This window comes from Tupaia chinensis, unplaced genomic scaffold (assembly GCF_000334495.1).
Source record: "Tupaia chinensis unplaced genomic scaffold, TupChi_1.0 Scaffold000098_2, whole genome shotgun sequence".
In the NCBI taxonomy this organism is placed as follows: Eukaryota; Metazoa; Chordata; class Mammalia; order Scandentia; family Tupaiidae; genus Tupaia; species Tupaia belangeri.
Window position 1 is genome coordinate 1,661,803 of NW_006159561.1, and position 19,928 is coordinate 1,681,730.

The following is a 19,928-nucleotide window of genomic DNA, read 5'->3' on the forward strand; positions in this document are numbered from 1 at the left end:
TTTTAAGAATTATTTTATTTAACTTTATTTACTTATTTACTTACTTACTTACTTGCTTACTTATTTTAATTTGACCAGAGAGGAACAGAGAAAGAGAGAGAAAGTGAGAAAAACAAGCCACCAGGTCTGGGAGTTACACTGCAGTTGGCCATGTGGGAGTCCAGTGCCCTTAACTAACCTGACACCTGCCAGCCCCTCTTTCTGTTTATTTTTTAATTTTTCTTATTTGTGTGTGTAATGAGGGAGGGGGAGAGAATAAAAGGAGGAGAGATAGAAATAGGTATTTTTGACAGGTTCTTGCCATGTTATGATTTTCCTTCCCCAGCCTCCTGGTTAGCAAGGACCACAGGCACATACTACCCCTCCTAGCCTGTTCGTGTAGGTCTGGGAACTGAACCTGGGCCTTCCACATTGGCTCCAGGCCTGCGCAGTCATGCCCAACTGCTCACGCCACTGCCTCTGGGCCTGCATCCTGTACTTCTAAGCTCTCTGATATATTAACTATGGGGATTTTTTAATTTGATGTTAATTTTCTTTTCCTGCTTCCTACACTGACTTTTTTTGTTCACTTGTTTTCTTTCCCTTACCTTATTTCACTGGCTAGGATGTCTAGTAAAATCTTGAATAGAATTGTTGATAACAGATATCCTAGCCTCATTCATGATACCGAACATTTTGAATGTTTCTCCATTGAATGTGATGCTTGCTACAGGTTCTTTTTATAAATATCCTTTGTCAGATTAAGAAAATTAACTTTTATTATTAGTTTGCTAAGAAAACTAATTTATCTAGTTTTCATGAATGAATATTGAATTTTACCAAATTATTTTCATCTACCTAGTTAAATAAGCAAATATTCTTTATTTTTTCTGTTACTATAGTGAATTCTAGTGATTGGTTTATGTAATGATTACACTGCTTGAAGTTTTTGCATGTTAAATAGACCTTGGATTCCTGGATCAAGTTCAGTGGGGTCATGATGTACTAATTTTATCACTCTTGAGATTTGCTGTTACTTGGTTTAGGATTGTTTTGCATTTATATACATGAGAGATAATTGCTTGCATTTTTCTTTCCTTGGATTTTCTTCTCAAACTTTAGTTCAGGATTTGTGGTTTTTAAAATTCGCTAGGAGGTCGAGCCCTCTTTTTATATTCTCTAGAAAAATTTGTGCAAAATTGGTACTTTAAAAAATGTCTAGAAGAATTAATTGTGAGGTTATATAAGCCTGTTTTTTATGAGGAAGTTTTAAATTGTACAGTTAATTTATTTAATTAAGTACATGGGTAAATATTCATATTTTATATTTGTTCTTATTCCAGTCTTTAGAACGTGGTTTTTAGGAATTTGTGTATTTCATGATTTTCAAATTTAGTAGTGTAAGGTAGTTTATAAATTTTCTAGTAGTGTTTTTAATGTTTGCAATATCTTTTGTAGAGAATGTCTTCTTTTACACTGAGAGTATGTAGATGAAAGATGGAATGGGGGAGAGGAGAGACTTTTGCTAAAAAGTTTTGAACTCAGTATATATATGTGCTTTTCCTCATAGAAATTCAAAATCTAATTCTATCAGATATATTGCTAAGAAAATGTTTGTCTTATAATGGGCTATCCTGTGTTTTTCTTGACACTTTTTGCCTTGGAGTAATCTTCCAGCAGTGATATTGGGATCTTTATATTTGCTTGTTATTTCTTTGCTCTTTTAATTTTCAACTGAATTTCTTTGTACTTAGATATGTTTCTTTAATAAAATCTGTAAGTTAATTTTTTTTTTCTTCTCCATCTTCTGAGGTCTTCTTTTTTTTTGGTGAATTTACCATTACCTTTATTGATATTACAAATATGTTTAGTTCTAATTCTATCACTGTGTTTATGTACTGTGTTTCCTATTTTGTTATTTTAGAGCATTTTAATTGTTATTTCTTTGCTCTTTTAATTTTCAACTGAATTTCTTTGTACTTAGATATGTTTCTTTAATAAAGTCTGTAAGTTAATTTTTTTTTTCTTCTCCATCTTCTGAGGTCTTCTCTTCTTTTTTTTGGTGAATTTACCATTACCTTTATTGATATTACAAATATGTTTAGTTCTAATTCTATCACTGTGTTTATGTACTGTGTTTCCTATTTTGTTATTTTAGAGCATTTTAATTTTTGTTCTGTGGCATTTAAGTTGCTTTTGCTGACCGGGTTTTCCACTTAAATTCTTATTTCTGATAATTTTGAGGATTTGTAACCTGATGTTAATGCTAGTTGTTGCTTTAATGTTATATTTTGAGTAGTACATATGTGTTTTCATTTCTTGATTTATCGGTATTAATACGAAATCGTATCTGTTAGTTTCAAGAAAGCTCTTCTGAAGGGGATCTCTTTTGATAAACAACTAATGACAGATCTTTATGTATTAAAATAGGCCAAAGTTCCTACTATTGACTGGATTTTGAAATAATTAATCCACTTATTTAATAGCATATATTGCTAATTATATTACAGATGTTGTACATGGAGACTTTAAAAAGTTTATGGAAAAATGAAATTAAAGTATGACTTTATTTTGGTGCAAAAATATTTAAAATCCATGCAGGTTTTTTTTTTTCATAATAATTTTCTATGGACTTTTTGAAGTGTCCTTATAAAAACAACAAAGAAAGCATGTATCCTATCCTCATAAAAGTTTTAATCTAATAAGAAAAACAGTCACTTAACAAATAATTCCAGGTATAACAAGGTGTGATGGATATGTGAAAAGTTGTGAAGGAACATATCTAAATCCCTATAGGGACAGATGTATCAATAGAAAATTACTTTTTCTGAGCATATGAGAATTAAGTACCATGATTAATACTCTTATTATATGGTAATCAGAAATAATTGTACCTATTTGGGCACTTGATAAGTATTACATGCTTATTAAATTAGAAAGTTTTCATAACAAAATTTAGATAAGCAACTATAGCAGATGGTTACTATAACCTCCATTTCATCAACCCTGAGTTTTGCCTTTTGCTTTGTTCTTCCTTCTTTAGACCAAAATGTTATTTTTTTTTCCTTAATAAGAGAGCACATTATGGTTTGCATTGCCACATGAATCAAGCTTTTCCTGGGTTTACATAATAATTTTCTTGTCATTATCTAGCCCTTTCTTCCTTGGCCACCCTGACAAAATAAGGGGGTAGCTCATGTTTGACCTCTGTTGTCTGCAGGCATGGTATTTAAGTTGCTTTTGCTGACCATAACTAGACAACTCAAATCTCATATGGGGTTGATTTGGAATGGAGTATTTTATAAACTGAACAGTGAATTCCTTCTAGACAGGAAGAACTATTTATATACATAGCCTTAACTCAGCGTCTTGCATATTTAGCTCTTGAGAGTCAATGAATGTGAAGTGTACAATTGCTGAGTTGTTACAGGTATGTGATGAGATCCTTTCTTCTTTGGTTAGATTTAGTAAATGCCTTATGAAAATAAGAAACTGAAATTATGAAATCCTAGCATTAGAAAAAAATGTTGAGTAAGTTAATAAAAAATGAATTTTTAAAGAACTGCTTCATATTTCATCACTGCTTTGATAACCTGAGACAGATATGTACCAGCTATTAGTATCGCTGGTACATTCAAAGAGTTGAAGTGATTTACTCAAGACAGCACATCTGTTGAATGGTTGAGCCAGGACTAGAGCTTTTAGTTGCCAAATTAGTAACCTATCACCATGTACTCACTCTACTTAGCCACAAATTCATCCCATAAATGTTTGAGTGCAAATTCTGTGTTTATCTTATGCTGTTAACACTCTATGTTTATCTTATGCTCCTGACAGATGTGAAGACATGCAGATTAAAACTCTTAAAATGGTGCAATTAAAAAAAATATTTGGGGATCAGCAGTTAGCGTAATGGCTATGTCTCTGGACTCCCACCTAGTCGACTGCGGTTCGCGTCCCAGACCCAGTGTCTTAAAACTCATGCCGGGCATGTGTGCGTGTGTGCCCAAGATCCCAAGAGGAGAATGGAGGAGAAGGGATTGTGGTGTGGCCATCCCCCCGGGGGGTGATTTTTCACTTTCTGTCTCTCTGTCTCTCTCTGGCTGTCTGGCGAGCGCATGTGCAAAAACCCCTCAAAAAAAAAAAAAAAAAAAGAAAGAAAAAAAAATAAAAATAAATTTGTATTATCTCCACCAAAAGCCATACAGATTTTTTTTTAAAAAACATTTACTTGTTTACTTCTTTAATATTTATTGTGATTTTCAAGCCACCAGGTTTGGAACTTGAACCATGGTTGGCCATGTGGGAATCTAGTACCTTAGCTGCCTTGCCACTTGCTGGCTTCCAAAGGGTGCACTTTTTCTTTCTTTTTTTTCTTTTTTGGAGAGGTTTTCGCTATAGGGCGCGTGCGCTCGCCAGACAGACAGAGAGAGACATAGAGACAGAAAGCGAAAAATCACCCCCCAGGGGGGATGGTCACGCCGCAATCCCTTCTCCTCCATTCTCCTCTCGGGATCTTGGGCACGCACGCACATGCGCCCGGCGTGAGTTTCAAGCCACTGGGTCCAGGACGTGAACCGCAGTCAGCTATGTGGGAGTCCAGCGACATAGCCATTACGCTAACTGCTGGTTCCCCCAAATGGTGCACTTTTTAAAGTAACTTTTGACTCTTTTATTTTTACAGAGAATTAACACTTTTATCCTCACATATTTTAAAAGGTAGACCACAGATCTTAAGCATTTTAAATATTTTTAATTAGAAAAAAATGCCTATAGTCCTGTAGTTTTATTTCTTTAATAATTACTCTTGGATTTGTAATTTATCACCTAACAGTAGTAGAGAGTACAGAAGCATACAGGAAACACTATGAAAAACAGAACTTTTGTAAGTCCTCTCACAAGCAGGTTAATGTGACAGTGAAATAGAGCAGAGAAGGCTGATGTCAGGAATTGGATTTGGCTAGAAGGACTGTGACTTTCAGGCAAGGTCAATGTTAATATAATGATAGGGCAGAGCCTGGCTTAGAAGGAAGAGAATAAATGGAAAGTAAGTAAGTCGGAAGATTTCTCTACCAGTGATAGGAGGAAGATAGAGGTGGTTTAAGGGAAAAACAGCATGAATAAGGGCATAGTTTAGGTTGTCAGTGTTAAAATGTGTTTGTCACTTCAAGGCAAGAAACCCAAGGAGTGAAAGGGGGAAACTGGAAAATGTGAGAAGAGAACTTGGGCAAATTAGTAGGGCAAGATCAGGAGGATGCTGAAGGCACAATCAAGAGCACAGTGTAGCAATCATCTTAGAAAGCAGCAGGATGCTTATTTCTCTGACAGGAGGAAACTGAGGTGGAAAGGAGGATCCTTGTAGATGCTCGGGACCTTGGGGCTAGTCCCTGGCTCTAGTCAGCCATGGATTCTGTTACTGCAGGTTTCGTTGGCTTACGGGTAATATTCAGCTGATGCTGTTTAAAGTGAACAGCTAGAAACAAGAGTTTGAGTGTAAGAGTTTAGTTTACTTTGTTGACATTTGACATGTTTCTGTATGCTCAGTTTTTGTTCTGATGGAGATCATAGTATCAAAAGGGAAGATGTGTCTTAAGATAATATATGAGGGTTAAAATAAGTCATGAGTTTACCTGAGGCTCAATTTGGTGGGTAGGTTTTTCTTTGGACTTTTAGTTTAGAATCAGCCAGTCCTACTGAGAACTACTTTTTAAGAACATGTGGAAATTAGCATATTCAAGATCCGCTTGTATGTTCTAACTGTACTTAAATACCAAGAGTCATTCCAAATGAAGCTTTCCCTTTCTCAGTAATTGGGGGTGAGTGTGTACATGTGTACAGCCCCCCGTCCTGTAGTGAATAACAGAGAGTTCCTGCTAAGATCTACACATGGACACTTTCTGACGTGCAGGTTATGCTATAAAATGTCTTATTTTGGTTATTTGGAATTCTTCATCTTCCAAGAGAAATATGTTGTAAATGCTTCTAGCATCCAAGACCAGCACACAAAAGACTATTTAATCTTAAATGCGTTTGAGTTAAAGGCCAACATGTGAAGTGGAGGTTAAAGTGCTAGATCCCACCTGACTGACTGTGCAGTTCTAGGCCCAGATCTGACGGCTTGAAAATCATGCTGAGTGTGTATGCATGTGTGCCCAAAATACTGAGAGGAGACTAGAGGAGAAGGGGTTGTGGCATGGCCACCTCCCCTGATCCCCAGTGGGGGGTGATTTCTCTCTCTCTCTGGCAAATGTATGCACCTATAACAGAAAATGAAAAAAAAAAAGTGTTCATATTATTCAAAATAATTACTGTTTATAACCATGTTCCATTGAGAAATGCATTGAATTTTGACTTCTGAGGTAAGAAATGTCTTGGGGTTGGCAGGTGGTGTAGTGGTTAAGGTGCTGGACTTCCTTATGGACAACAGCGGTTTGAATTTTGGCCCTGGTGGCTTGCTTCCCCATTCTTCCTCTCTTTCTCTGATCAAATAGAATAATAATAATAAATAAATAAAATTAAATAATAATAAAGAAATGTTTCTCCAACTTCTGCTTTTTCTTATAAGTGTGGCTGGGTCCTCTACCCCTCCCAAGTTGTCTGGGAATGAAAACAGAGGCACTCAGTTCCAAGCCACTGGCGTGACCCTTCCAAAGCCCAGGAATGAGAAACTGTGATAGAAACTCTCTTGAAAGTTGAGGGGAGCCAGTTGCATTCCATCCTCCTATCCACTTTCCCTTTCTCTGAACCAGTAGTTCTCAACCAGACCCGACTTTGTCTCTCCTGTTTGCCCCTTGATGCCTGGGATATTTAGCATGGTCCAGAGATATGCTTTGTTTATCACACCTCAGATGGTGTTATGAGCATGGAATGGGTGTAGACCAAAGATACTGCTTAAGCATCCACCCAAAGTGTCAGTAATGCCAGGACTGAGAAACTCAGTTTCAGACCTTTAGGGCTGGTTTGGGTTTTTTGTTTTTCTTTTGATTCACTACAGCACAGAAATGTAGTCTGTGTTCTTTGTAATTTGTGTTCTATTCTTAAAACATGTTCAGAGCCCTTTTGACTTAAAACATGTTCAGAGCCCTTTTGAGGTTTTCCTAAGGGCTTAACTATCATGACAATGTGGAAATAGATGGACTAAAAATTTTTAGTTCAAGAAAATTACAGTTTTGGAAAATGTTAATTAAAAGCTGTCCATATTATCCACTGGGCTTGAAACAGACCAAGATTCTGAGCCTTCTCTAGGATTCAGTTCATTTTTCCCCACTAAGGTTCCTTATACCCTGGGCTCCCCTCCTTCCTTACCCTGCTTGAGTGTGGCGAGCTTTGGCAGCACTCTTTTCCTCCTAGTGAAGAGCAATGGAGTTGAAAAATCCTTGAGTTGGGGACCAACAGTTAGCGTAATGGCTATGTCGCTGGACTCCCACGTAGTCGACCACGGTTCAAGTCCTGGACCTGGTGGCTTAAACTCACGCTGGGCGCGTGTGCATGCATGCCCAAGATCCCGAGAGGAGAATGGAGGAGAAGGGATTGCGGCGTGGCCATCCCCCCTGGGGGGTGATTTCTCACTTTCTGTCTCTCTGTCTGTCTGTCTGGCGAGCGCACGCGCCCTGTAGCAAAAGCCTCTCAAAAAAAAAAAAAAAAATCCTTGGGTTATTTTAATGAGGAGTTAAAGGAAGGTTCTTTTATATTGTATAGATTCAGCCAGAACTATTTTCTATTGCCCTCCTGCTGTTAAGAAATCCACAGCAGGGCCAGCAGGTGTCGTCGTGAGTTAAGGCACTGGACTCCCTCATGGCCAATTGCGTTTTGACTGACTGCGGACCTGGCGGCTTGCTTTCTCTCTCTCTCTCTCTCATGAGTGCATGTGCCCTATAGCAAAATAAATAATAATAAATAAGATTAAATAAATAATTCTAAAAAATAAATAGAAAGGAGAACCAGGTTTATTAAAAAAAATAAAGAAATTCACAGGATGAGTTGTAGTACATCATTTCCCTAAATACTGATGCACAGCATTGGGTTCCTCTTTTCTCTCCTCTCTACCTCCACTTAATACTTACTCCAACGCCAACTTGGCATGCATCTTGTGCAGTTGCATAGGGCCCAATGGTTCAAGCCCCTTAGTAGGAAGATGCTATGCTTGGTTTAAGAATCTCCTGTTGCCCCATTGACATGTTTAATACTTTTTCAACAAGGAGCTTCACATTTTTATTTTGTACCGGGTCCAGCAAATTATGTAACTGGTGTTGCTTACCAGAGTATTTTCAGCCAACCTTGATGATGGAGGGGAAGAGGAGGAGTTTTAAGACGCTTGTAGCATGAGATCTCTAGCTGAAAATTGAGGGAAGGGACGCTCCAATATACATATGCCCAGACTCCTCACTTGATAATACTTACCTTTCTGAGTTGATTATTTTTCATTTGTTCATACTAATTCTAATAAAATGACCAGCCACTTAATCAGTGCTGTCTTATGATCAGTGTGTACTACTAGCCATCAGTAAAACAAAATGATAGCTGCTATGTATGGGGTATATTCAAGTGTTTGTAAAACCTCATTTAGTTTCTATAAATAACCCTTTGATTTTCTTATCTTCTGGCATAATATGGAATAAAACCTGGAACTACTGATGATCATCATAGACTGCCTATATGTGTAAACTACTGTTCTTCTTCTGTCATAGAGTGCATGTACTTGCTAGAGAGAGACAGTGAGAAAGAAAGTAAGAAGTCACCCCCCAGGGGGGATGGCCTGTCACAATCCCTTCTCCTCTGTTCTCCTGGATTTGGGGCATGCACACAATTGTGTCCTGCATGATTTTCATGCCTCTAGGTCTAGGACTTGAACTGTGGTCAGCCATGTGGGGGTCTAGCACCTTAACCACCATGCCCACCATGTCATCATTCTGTCAACATAAACAAGGTGAATCTTTCTCAATTCAAGGTCCTTGAACCTATATCAGAAGAACCTAAGATCTTTATAAAACTAGCTCTTTAACCCCAGACATCCTGAATAGATTGTCTGAGGATGAGGCCTTAGTATATACATTTAAAGTAAGCCACCTTGGTTATTATGTGTAAAGTCACTTAGAAACACTGGTCTGAACTCTGTCTTTTTGCCCTTACTAAAGTCATTTCCTTGGATTGGAATAGTCTTTCTTCGTCTATATGCCTGTGGAATTATTATGTATTTTTCATCAGCAACCTCTTCCTAAAAGACTTCTTAGATTCTCTCATACTGAAGTTGATTTGTATTTTCATGATGAAAATATGAAATTGCAATTTTAATTGCAGTTATTACAGTCTACTTTGTAGAGCTTGGCTTATTTTCCACCAACGAGTAAGGTTTTGGCTTGTTTTCCACCAAACCCCAGAGGGCTGCAGCTGCCCATCATCCTAACAACCCTCCCAACACCCAGTGACATATTTTGTATGTAAGGGGCACTCAAAGAATAGTTGTTGAATTTGAATTGATCTTCTAATTACTTCTTCCTTGTAAATTGTCCTCTCTGACTTCCCCAAAAGAGCAAAATCTCTTTAGGGTGCATATTCCCAAGCTTAGGGTGGAGGAGGATAATAATAATTATAGACATTATTGGCCTCAGTTCCCAGAGCATTAGTACACAAATTTGAACAGCAGCTTTACAACACACCGTCATGTTAGTTCTCGGGGATATCTTAAGACAGATAAGGTACATGCCACTGTGTCTCTGCTGATGTCTTAAATGTGCTAAATAGAGAACTGTGAGCAGAAAGGTGAAGCAGTGAACTCCAGTGATTAGGAAGGTGGTTTCTTTTAAGATACACAGTCCTATCACTGGTATTTTAGGCTTATTTGTGGTTTTAGATGACTTTTAATTCTACCCTATGCTTCTCTTAAAATCAGCTGACTTAATGGATAGGGCATTGTCTAGATTGTTGGGATTATAAAGCGATGCAGATATGACGCCAATTTTCTAATAATTCTGGAAGGTGACAAAGAGAACAAGATATTAGAGGCACTTAGATGGTCTGTGTAGTGGAGATTAGAGAAGGATCTAATAACTGAGATTGAGAGCACATTTGAGGAGTTGCTTGAAATATTAAACCATTGTCCTTTGTAAGTATTATACCTACCGATTTCTTGGCCTTACTAGGTAGCAAGATTAAACTGATAAAACTATTATATTTGGCAGAGAGGTAAGAATTGTGTGTGTGTGTGTGTGTGTGTGTGTGTGTGTGTGCTTGTGTGGGTAGTTTGAGACTTACAGCATCAGTAGTGTTTATGAAGTGTGTTAGAAGAGACAGGTAGCTGTTGTCAAATTTAGAGATTCCTCTTTGGAAAATTATTGTTTTTAAATTTCTTTGCAGTGGTAAGAACTCCAGGGGAACACGATCACCTAGTAAAAACCTGAAGTTCATAAATGTATAGAAGGAGAAATTTCTCCTCTTCTCTGCCTGCTTGCCTGTCTTCCTTCCTTCCTTCCTTCCTCCCTCCCTCCTTTTTCTTCTTTCTTTTATTTATTTATTTTTTTAATTGCCAGAGGACTTCTGTGATCAACAGAAAGAAAGCATTCCTCTGTGGGGCATGGACCTAGTGTAATCTCTTTTCCTCCATTTTCTATCCCAGTAGGGTTTGGAGCACACATGCACATGTGCCTAGCATGTTTTTCAAGCCCCTGGGACTGGAATTTGAATCATGGTTGGCCATGTGAGACCTGACTCCCAATGCCCAGTACTTAACTCTAGCACCATGTTGCTGGCCCAAGGGAATTTTTAAACTCAGGCAGAGGAAAACTCTCCCCTCTCATGTTCCCTCTAAAGCACAGAATGCTATAAAGTGGCCATACATATTAGAATTTGTGAGAGGAGCTGACTAACTAATTGAGCATAAATTCAGTGAAAATTGGTTGGGAAGGGCTGTAGGGTAATAGAGTTGAAATGGGCCTGGGAAGGGATATAGTGTATATCAATTATTCTTCGAGGAATAGGCTTGGTAAGAAACAGATAATGGTCATTGTATCAGCTGGATAGAGTTTGTATTTATCAAAATCCAGAGAGGACAGTTGCAGGACCCCAAAGAAGCTCCTGTGTTGACTTTGTGGTCAGACTGTCCCTCTACTCCAGGTCTTGGCAGCCATCTCTATAGCTTTGCCCCTTGAGGGTGCCACGTCAGTCAAATTGCACTTATGAAAAAGCCTTGTTTCTTTGACTTAGTATAATGCCTACCGTGTGTACTTTCATAATGTATTTTTAAATGCGAAGAATATCTTGCCCTCCCCCCAAAATAAAACCAGGAAGAATCTGAGAAGATGGATATAAAGAGGTGAGTTAGGTACACACTGAAATGTAAGCAGACATTTATCCCGTGATGACTGTCCGCTCTTAGTGAAATTCGGTGAGCTCATTAGCATTGAGTGAGTGTTGGAAAAGATGGAGAGGAAGTGACCTTGACTACATAACATTTTTCTTGCTCAAACCAGCCTCCTTTCTTTTTCTGAACTTTCTCACTCCCTTTCTCTCCATGGGTAGGAGCTGGGGAGACATACACGTGTACACACACACACACACACATGCACATATCCATTTCCATGGCCTAAGCATTTCATGTTATTTTATGTTTCTGATCTGTAGAGATGGTGCTTTTAACATTGAAAGAACATGTGCAGTATCTTGGTTTCTTATATCCTCTCCTATAAAGCAGACATTTCTGCATATCAGATTCTGACTTCAGCTGATTGAAGGCTGTCAGGTGGTATGTCGTAGTAGCGGGACATGATGTACCCTTGAGCTGTACACCCATGTTTCAATTCAGGATTTCTTTTGCAAAATTTTCCTTTCTAAACTTTTGTATTGCTTTTTTTCTTATGGGCACAATTTAAAAGTTAATGATTAAACATTTTAGACTTTTAATTATTTTTTAATGTCTGGAATTAGAATTTTTAGATATAAAACATTAGCAATAATACCTGTCATAATTTCCATTTCATATACACACACACACACACACACACATACACATACATACACACACACACACACACACACACGCGCCATTTAGTTGTAAAACCACTTACTAATTTAATATTCACTGATTACCCTAAATTTTTATCAGAAATTTAACTGGGTTTCTTTTTTGTTTGATTTTTTTCTATAGTGGTGATATTCAAAACATCAATGATGTTATTCTACCAAAGAGTAAATAGAAAATAGGTGAGGTTTCTTGGGACATTTATCACATTCATCAGTTATTGCTTTCACCTAACTACTTTTTATCCATGCATGCCCTCTTATTATTTAGCTGTTGATACTGACCACATGTTCTACTGAGGATATGATTTGTAGGGAGATACAGGAGATGTTACCATATACCGGAGGTCTTCAGGGCAGGTTAAAGTATTCCATTACAAATTACTTTTGGAGCTAACATTGAGGTTATATAAATCTAACATACTACTGTTCTTTCATAAATAGAATTATACTACTATATCATCTCCTTTGTCTGGAGGGCAGTTACCTGATACTTTTATGTATTTCCAGAAGTCAGAATATAAGCCACAAAAGCCCTGAGAAATTTGTTAAATACTATAAACTTACACCTCTATATGACAAGTGCTTTATATATATTGCGTTGTTTAATTCCCATGAGATCTGTGTGCCAGCCATTACTGCCGCATTTACCAAAGAGAGACTGAAGCTTTGGAGAGCTTATAGGATTGACCAGGGTCATATGTCCAGAGCATAATGGAACTGGGATTTCAGCATGGCTTGTGTGTCCTTCAGATCATCATGCTATGTCTGGTTGCTCCCAGTTTTTTCATTTACACAAGTATTTTTTTTAATATCAACAGTGTGATGGACTCTGGTATCCAAGATTAAAGACAGATATACAAAGTCCTATGGAATTCCTCTGTCTGTTTTTTTTTTGGCTATCATAAATATGAAACAAATTAGAAAAGAATTGAGGCTTGAGAACAAGCGCAATGTCTGTTTCACTGACTATTGCTCCCATAGGACAAACAGCATGTAGTAGGAGCTCAATAAATACATGTTGAATGGATGAATGACATTAGTGAGAAGTAATAGCTAACTAGGAGAGAGAATAAATATAGAACAGATAAACCACTTAGTATTTGGACCATTTAGTATTTGAGTAAGCAATCACATGCATCATTAGCCCCTAGGACATGAAGAGTCTTTTAAAATGCTCACTTATGCCTATAATGGTGACCTGGGGCCACTGAGTCACTATGGTGACCCAGTCCCTGTGCAGCTGGGAGAAAGTCACTCATGAAAGTGTTACCCAGTTTCAAAAGCAAGAAAATACCTAAGATATTTAGAAAAGTTTAAATAAAAAGTGGTCTTTTTCTCTCTTACAGTATGCTAAAGGGCTAAAACTTCAGTATTTTGGAAAAATCGCTTATGTGAAATAGCTCTTGCTTAATGATATTGAATAAAGGGATAAAATATAATATAATTTCTTTTCCCTGATAAATTATAACATTAAAATTTCCTGGTAGGGCCAGTAGGTGGTGTGGAGGTTAAAGGTGCTGGATCCCACATGGCCAGCTTTATGATTCAAGTCCCAGACCTGGTGGCTTGAGATTCATGCTGGGAGTGTGTGCATGCATGCTCAAAATCCTGAGAGGAGAGTAGAAGAGAAGGGATCGTGGTGTGGCCATCCCCTCTAGGAGGGTGATTTCTCACTCCCCCACTTCCCCATCTCTCTCTGGTAAGCACATCACCCTATAATAAAAAAGAAAAGAAATATGGCAATTGAATCTTTAAAAAATTCAAATTATATTCTTTAAAAGAGACCTAGTAAAAGACTGTATATAGTATATAACAATCTGTAGTACTGTTAAGTGAATAATTTGCATAAAATAAGTAAGCAACATTTTTAAAATAATGTCATTGAAAGAGTTATGGTATGTTGAAATAATTCATGTCTAGAGTATCATTTAGTATTTTGTAAGGAAAAAAGAAATTACAGGAAACTTGAAATGATTTAAATTTTATTATTCAACAGCATCGATGCGCTACTTTCTTGTTTAAAGAATGTATCTATTAACAGTGATATTTTGCTTTACAGCTTTTCTGGGAGAAGAGGCTACAAGGACTTAGTGCATCAGATGTAACAGAACAAATTATAAAAACCATGGAACTACCTAAAGGTCTTCAAGGTATTATCTAAGTTCAGTTGAGCATATACTTAACTACCTACTATGTTCCAGGCACTGTGTTAGATGGATTCAGCAGTGACTGACCCCAGGGAATGGTACACCTGTTGGGTGATGTACTGCTTGTGTTTTAGCAAACCCAGGGAAGACGTACATGAAGAGTGTGCTGGTTGCAGGGTTGCTTCAGTCTTGTATGTATATTACCGTAGATTTCTGGCTGCATGAAAATTGTAGCTTTAGGTTAGGTAGGTTCATCATAGAAGTTAATGCACGTGCTGCTTTCACTATTAAATGCGGACGAGCAGCAGGATTTCTCAGGTTCCTTATAGCAGTATCTGGCCCCATCACTTGCTCTCCTCTCCTCCTCTTACCAAAAGAACAACTAACAACGCTCCTTCTGCCCCTCCCTCCGCAGACTGCTGCTATAAGGAGCAGAGGGAACAAATGTACTTTGATAACGGCAGCAAGTGGGACTTGGGGTGAGGACTCAGTCATTACTCTTTCTGTCATATTATATGATAACTCCAAGTTGTAGAGAAGCATAATTTTTCAAGTATCAGAACTTTGGTTTTTAAATCTTAGTATTTTGTGAATTGCTCAAAATCATCATAATCCACGGTTGCATTTTTGTCTCAGCCCTTTATATTCTTGGACTTAATGCTTTAGCTGGTTAAATAGGTTTAGGACTTCAAGCAGTGCATTTAAATGTGGCCCTGGTGCCAGACGCCTACACATAATCAAGGTGTATTTTTTAATTCTGTCAATTTGGATATTTTGTTAGGTATTTGAAAAAGCTATAAAACTGCAGGTACAGTGTGCTTGTGTTGACTTTTCATTGAAATCTTAAAAAGATAAGCATTGAGATATTTTTGGAAATTACAGTTAAAAGTTACAGGGAGAAACTATTCCAGGACTCTAGGGATACACTGAGCATAATGGCTTTACAAGAGACCAAGTTTGTTAAAATAATTGACCTTGCTTAGGGATTGTAGCCTATTTTTTAAAAACGTTAGTAACTTGGGAAATGCATTTTAAAGTTATGTTAATGTTTCAGTAAAATGTACAAGTATTTTATTATTATTTCTTTAAAGAGAATTTGTTTGTGTATTATATCTGTTAAGTGAATGTTATCCCTTGCTGCTTTGGCTCGTGTCAGTTCTAAATATATGATCCCAAACAAATATAAAGATATTAGTTGTTCAGATCACATAAGCTTTGCTCAGCACCTAGAGAAAGTTGCTTTAATGGTCCTTATGTCTGTTTGCAGGAGTTGGTCCAGGTAGCAATGATGAGACCCTTTTATCTGCTGTTGCCAGTGCTTTGCACACAAGCTCTGCACCAATCACAGGACAAGTCTCTGCTGCTGTGGAAAAGAACCCTGCTGTTTGGCTTAACACATCTCAACCCCTCTGCAAAGCTTTCATTGTTACAGATGAAGACATTAGGTAAGGCAGTTAAGGGTAACTTCAAAACCTTCGCTTCTATATTTGGATGTATTTTATTCTGATCATTAGGTTCATTGACAAATCGAGTAAGTGATCAGCCAATCAGAAAGTTATACATTTTTTACATTGTTTTTCTGAAACCGATAGACGTTAATAAAGGACATATCTAGCAGATAGACACTTGAAAAAGGTGTATGTGCTGTATTTCCGGGGTATCTTCGTGGTGTGTCCAAAGGCAGTTATCGGATAAAATTGTAACCCTTTCCCATCATGTTTGCAGTGTCTTTTACACCATACAGTTCTGACTTTCTGCTCTTTCACCCAGTTGTGCATTTGTGATAGCTTCCTGTGCTGGTCTGTCTGTAAGCCCTCCTCTCCTCAGAGCAGATGATAGCTGTGCTGCTTTCAGCCCATTTGTTTCCCAAGATCAGTTTGGTTATCTTGATTATGTTTACCTCACTTAAGTTCAGTTTAGAGATTTATGTCACTACACCTTCTTCCAGAAAAGATTTAAGGTGAGTCCAGAGACATACACCATACACACAGGCACACAGTAGAGCAAGACGAGAAGCAAACAGTACCAATGAAACCAGGAGCAAGGAAATAGAACAGGGACAGGAATGAGACATGCAAGTAGCATCTACTGACATCTTTTATTATTTCTAAAGCTGGGCTACTGGTTTGGATTTTAGCAGCCAGCAATGAAAGGAAATACTCCAAAAATAGAAGCAAAACATTACTCAGGAGAAACAAAACTATTTTAGATAGCAAAACCACAAAGTAAGTCTTCTGTGCAGTTATCTCAGTATCATTACTTTATAATGATACTGTATTTTCTTTAAAATATGACAGTGTTTAGTTCACTGTTTCTGTCTTCTGAATTTAAATTGAAGTTTTACTAGAGTATTATTTCTAGACAAAACCAGCAGATGGCACTTTTGAATCATATAATTTTTTTAAAGAGGTTTTTGCCTTGGGGTGCAGGCGTTTGCTGGGAAGAGACAGAGATAGTGAGAAGAAAAGTGAGAAATCACCCCTGGGGTTATGGTCACACAGCAGTCCCTCCTCCTCTGTTCTTCTCCTAGGATCTTGGGAACACACTCAAACACGCCTGGCATGAGTTTCAAACTGCTAGGTCTGGGACTTGATCTGCATTTGGCCATGTGAGAGTCCAGTGCCTTAACTACTACACCACCTTCTGGCCCCTGTATCTTGTTTTTTCTAAATCTAGAGTAAAGTTGACCATGGAGGTATACTTTGTTCCCCGCACCCTGCCAAGTACATGCAACCTTTGGTAATTAGAAAAAGTTAAATAAGAATGTATATGGGATGGGGGACACTGGGGACCATTTTAGAGTTCTGCCTACCGCAGTGGGCAAATGCTATAATTTCACCTTTCATCAATACAGGAATAATAGCCCTAGGTAAAAGAAAATCAACAGCCTATACTACAGTTTAAGATACACTTCTCCAGGGGCCAGCAGGTGGTGTGTTGGATGAGGCACTAGACTCCCACATGACTGACCTCAGTTCACGTCCTGGACCTGGCAGCTTGAAAAATCATGCCGGGCATGTGTGCCCAAAATCCTCCGAAGAGAAAAGAGAAGGGATTATAGTGTGGCTATCCTCTCTGGGGTGGTAAGGGGTGATTTCTTTGTCTGTCTATGTCTCTCCTTCCTGTGAGTGCATGCACCCTGTGGCAAATAAATATATACACATCTCTATATATCTGTGTGTGTGTGTGTGTGTGTGTATATATATATATATATATATATATATATAAAATAAAAGATAAACTTCTTCATCCAAAAGTACCTTCACAACATTTCCTGACTTTTTAAAGAGATTACTGTAGAAAAGCTGAGCACACTCTTTTATTCCATTATTATGAATGAGAGACTGCTGAAGAGACTGATTTGCTATTTGTTGTAAACTTTTCTGTCACTGAGCCAATAGGCGAGATTCAGTATATTAGAAATGAACAGATGTGTTGTTCTTGGCCTTGTGCCAGTACATGAAAATCTGTTGACCTCCAGTTTCTCTTAGCATGATGGAGGTCATAGAGCTCAGACTGACTCACTGATAGCTTTCCTCTTTTTGCGAAAACTCACTTAAAAAGTGGAAGTCTAGGGACCAGCAGTTGGTGTAATGGCTATGTCACTGGACTGCCATGTAGTCGACCACAGTTCGAGTCCCAGACCTGGTGGCTTAAACTCACGCTGGGCATGTGTGTGTTCATGCCCAATATGGAGAGTGGAGGAGAAGGGATTGTGGCATGGCCATCCCCCCTGGGGGGTTGATTTCTTGCTTTTTGTCTCTCTGTCTCTGTCTGTCTTTCTGGTGAACGCATGCACCCTATAGCAAAAACCTCTCTAAAAAAATAAAGTGAAAGTCTATACCTTTTTGCTCTTTGTGCTATATTTGGAGTTTAATAGAGATATCTAAAGTGTTTGTGTCTACACAGTATGTGTTACCTTCACTACTTTAGACATAGTCTCCTTTGATCAAGAGAAATGGGATCTTGTAATATAGTAAGTATAACTCTAAGCTGGTTGAACCCTTAAGTATAAATATTTGAGACCAGTAGCTGGTGTAATGGCTATGTCGCTGGATACTCATGTAGTCCACCACAGTTTGAGTCCTGGACCCGGTGGCTTAAACTCACACTGGGCGCATGTGCGTGCGTGCCCAAGGTCCTGAGAAGAGAATGGAGAAGGGATTGCGGCATAGCCATCCCCCCGGGGGCTTGATTTCTCGCTTTCTGTCTCTCTGTCTCTCTCTGTCTTTCTGGCGAGCACACGCACCCTATAGCAAAAACCTCTCAAAATAAATAAATAAATAAATAAATACTCGTGACTCTCAGTGGAGTCTTTCCTGACTTTGCTCCTCTCCCTTTCTGCTGTCCCAGGTCTGGACAGTGCTGCAGTCTCTCTTCCTCAATTACTGATGGAAAAAATGAGTTTCCCCCAGTAGAGCCCTTGGTACTCCTTGTTGTAGCTCTTGCTTACTGGTGACTGGGTAGTAATTCCCTGGGCTGCTCCATGTCCCAGTCCACATCTGTCTTTCTTGTCTTTCGTCTGGTCTCATGAAATGATCTGTCTTGTTTCTTAGTCAAGGCTCACCCTCCCACCTCTGCCTCTCCTCAGTTTTTCTTATTGGTAGGATCTTTACTTACCAGTCTTCTCTTTTCTCTTGTGTTTTTTCTTTTGCCTATCTCTATGTTTCTGGATGTAAATTGCTGTTTGCCATGTTTGACTTGCTAGACGGTTTTAGGAATTTCTCTGTCACTCTCAGGGAATGATTCTCAGTTTTCCCTCTGCCTTTTAAAGATAAAATGTAGTCACAGGCTTTCTTTCTGTGCTTCATCCTCTATCTAAGGGTCTAGAGCTTTTGTTATAACTTAGAGTTATCAACTCTCATATTCATGTAAGTCCTTTGCAATCACCAAGATACAGAGAAACGCCTGGCATGTTCTTAACCTGTTCAGATCATCTCAGTTTAAGAGGTGCTTTGCAGTCTCCATCCTTGGCATACCAGGAGCATGTGCGCCTGAGTCCTTCATGCTCACCAATTGCCTGCAGCCCTGGGAGACCAGGAGAGGAGAGCTCTTCCCCAACAGAGCCATTGAATGCCAGTCAGTTCAGAGCTTTTTATGTCTCTGCTTCCTCTTTCTCAGTCTTTCATTAAACAAGTCACTTTTCCTTCATTTTCCACATTGCTTCCCTCTTCTATCCCTGCTTCCAAGTAATTTATAATGATCCATTATAGGAATAAACCTAGATATTCACATCCTTGAAATTCTTTTTTTTTTTTTTGAGAAGTTTTTTGCTATAGGGCGCGTGCGCTCGCCAGAAAGATAGAGACAGAGAGACAGAAAGCGAGAAATCACCCCCAGGGGGGATGGCCACGCCGCAATCCCTTCTCCTCCATTCTCCTCTTGGGATCTTGGGCACAGGCGCCTGGCATGAGTTTAAGCCACCAGGTCCAGGACTTGAACTGCGGTCGACTACATGGTAGTCCAGCGACATAGTCATTATGCTCATTGCTGGTCTACATCCTTGAAATTCTTGAAATGGACAAGGTCACTGGAGTAAATCCACTCTTCCAGGATTCTCTCTGAGACGTCGGATAACTGCCTGTTAGAATATCCCTCTTCTAGGCAAGGCTCCTCTGTGCAATTTGGTTTGTGAGTGTATAAGCAGGCTTTGCAAAGTCTAAGGAGAGGGAAATTAACTTTTCTCAGGAATATAATGATTTTGAAGTAAAGAGCTTTAGTAGCAATTTCATTGCCAAATTTTCAGTGTCTTTTCATTGTATTTTTCAAAAGGAAACAGGAAGAGCG

General features: G+C 38.5%; 1 protein-coding gene across 1 annotated transcript in view; it reads left to right on the forward strand.

The window, feature by feature from the left end:
• Positions 1-19,928, forward strand: part of MBD2 (methyl-CpG binding domain protein 2) — an 81,960-nt gene that overhangs the window by 60,627 nt on the left and 1,405 nt on the right. Inside the window, exons 4-6 of the mRNA XM_027769937.1 lie at positions 14,054-14,144; positions 15,409-15,586; positions 19,914-19,928. Coding sequence (XP_027625738.1) covers positions 14,054-14,144; positions 15,409-15,586; positions 19,914-19,928 — 284 coding nt within the window. The remainder of the gene's footprint in view (positions 1-14,053; positions 14,145-15,408; positions 15,587-19,913) is intronic.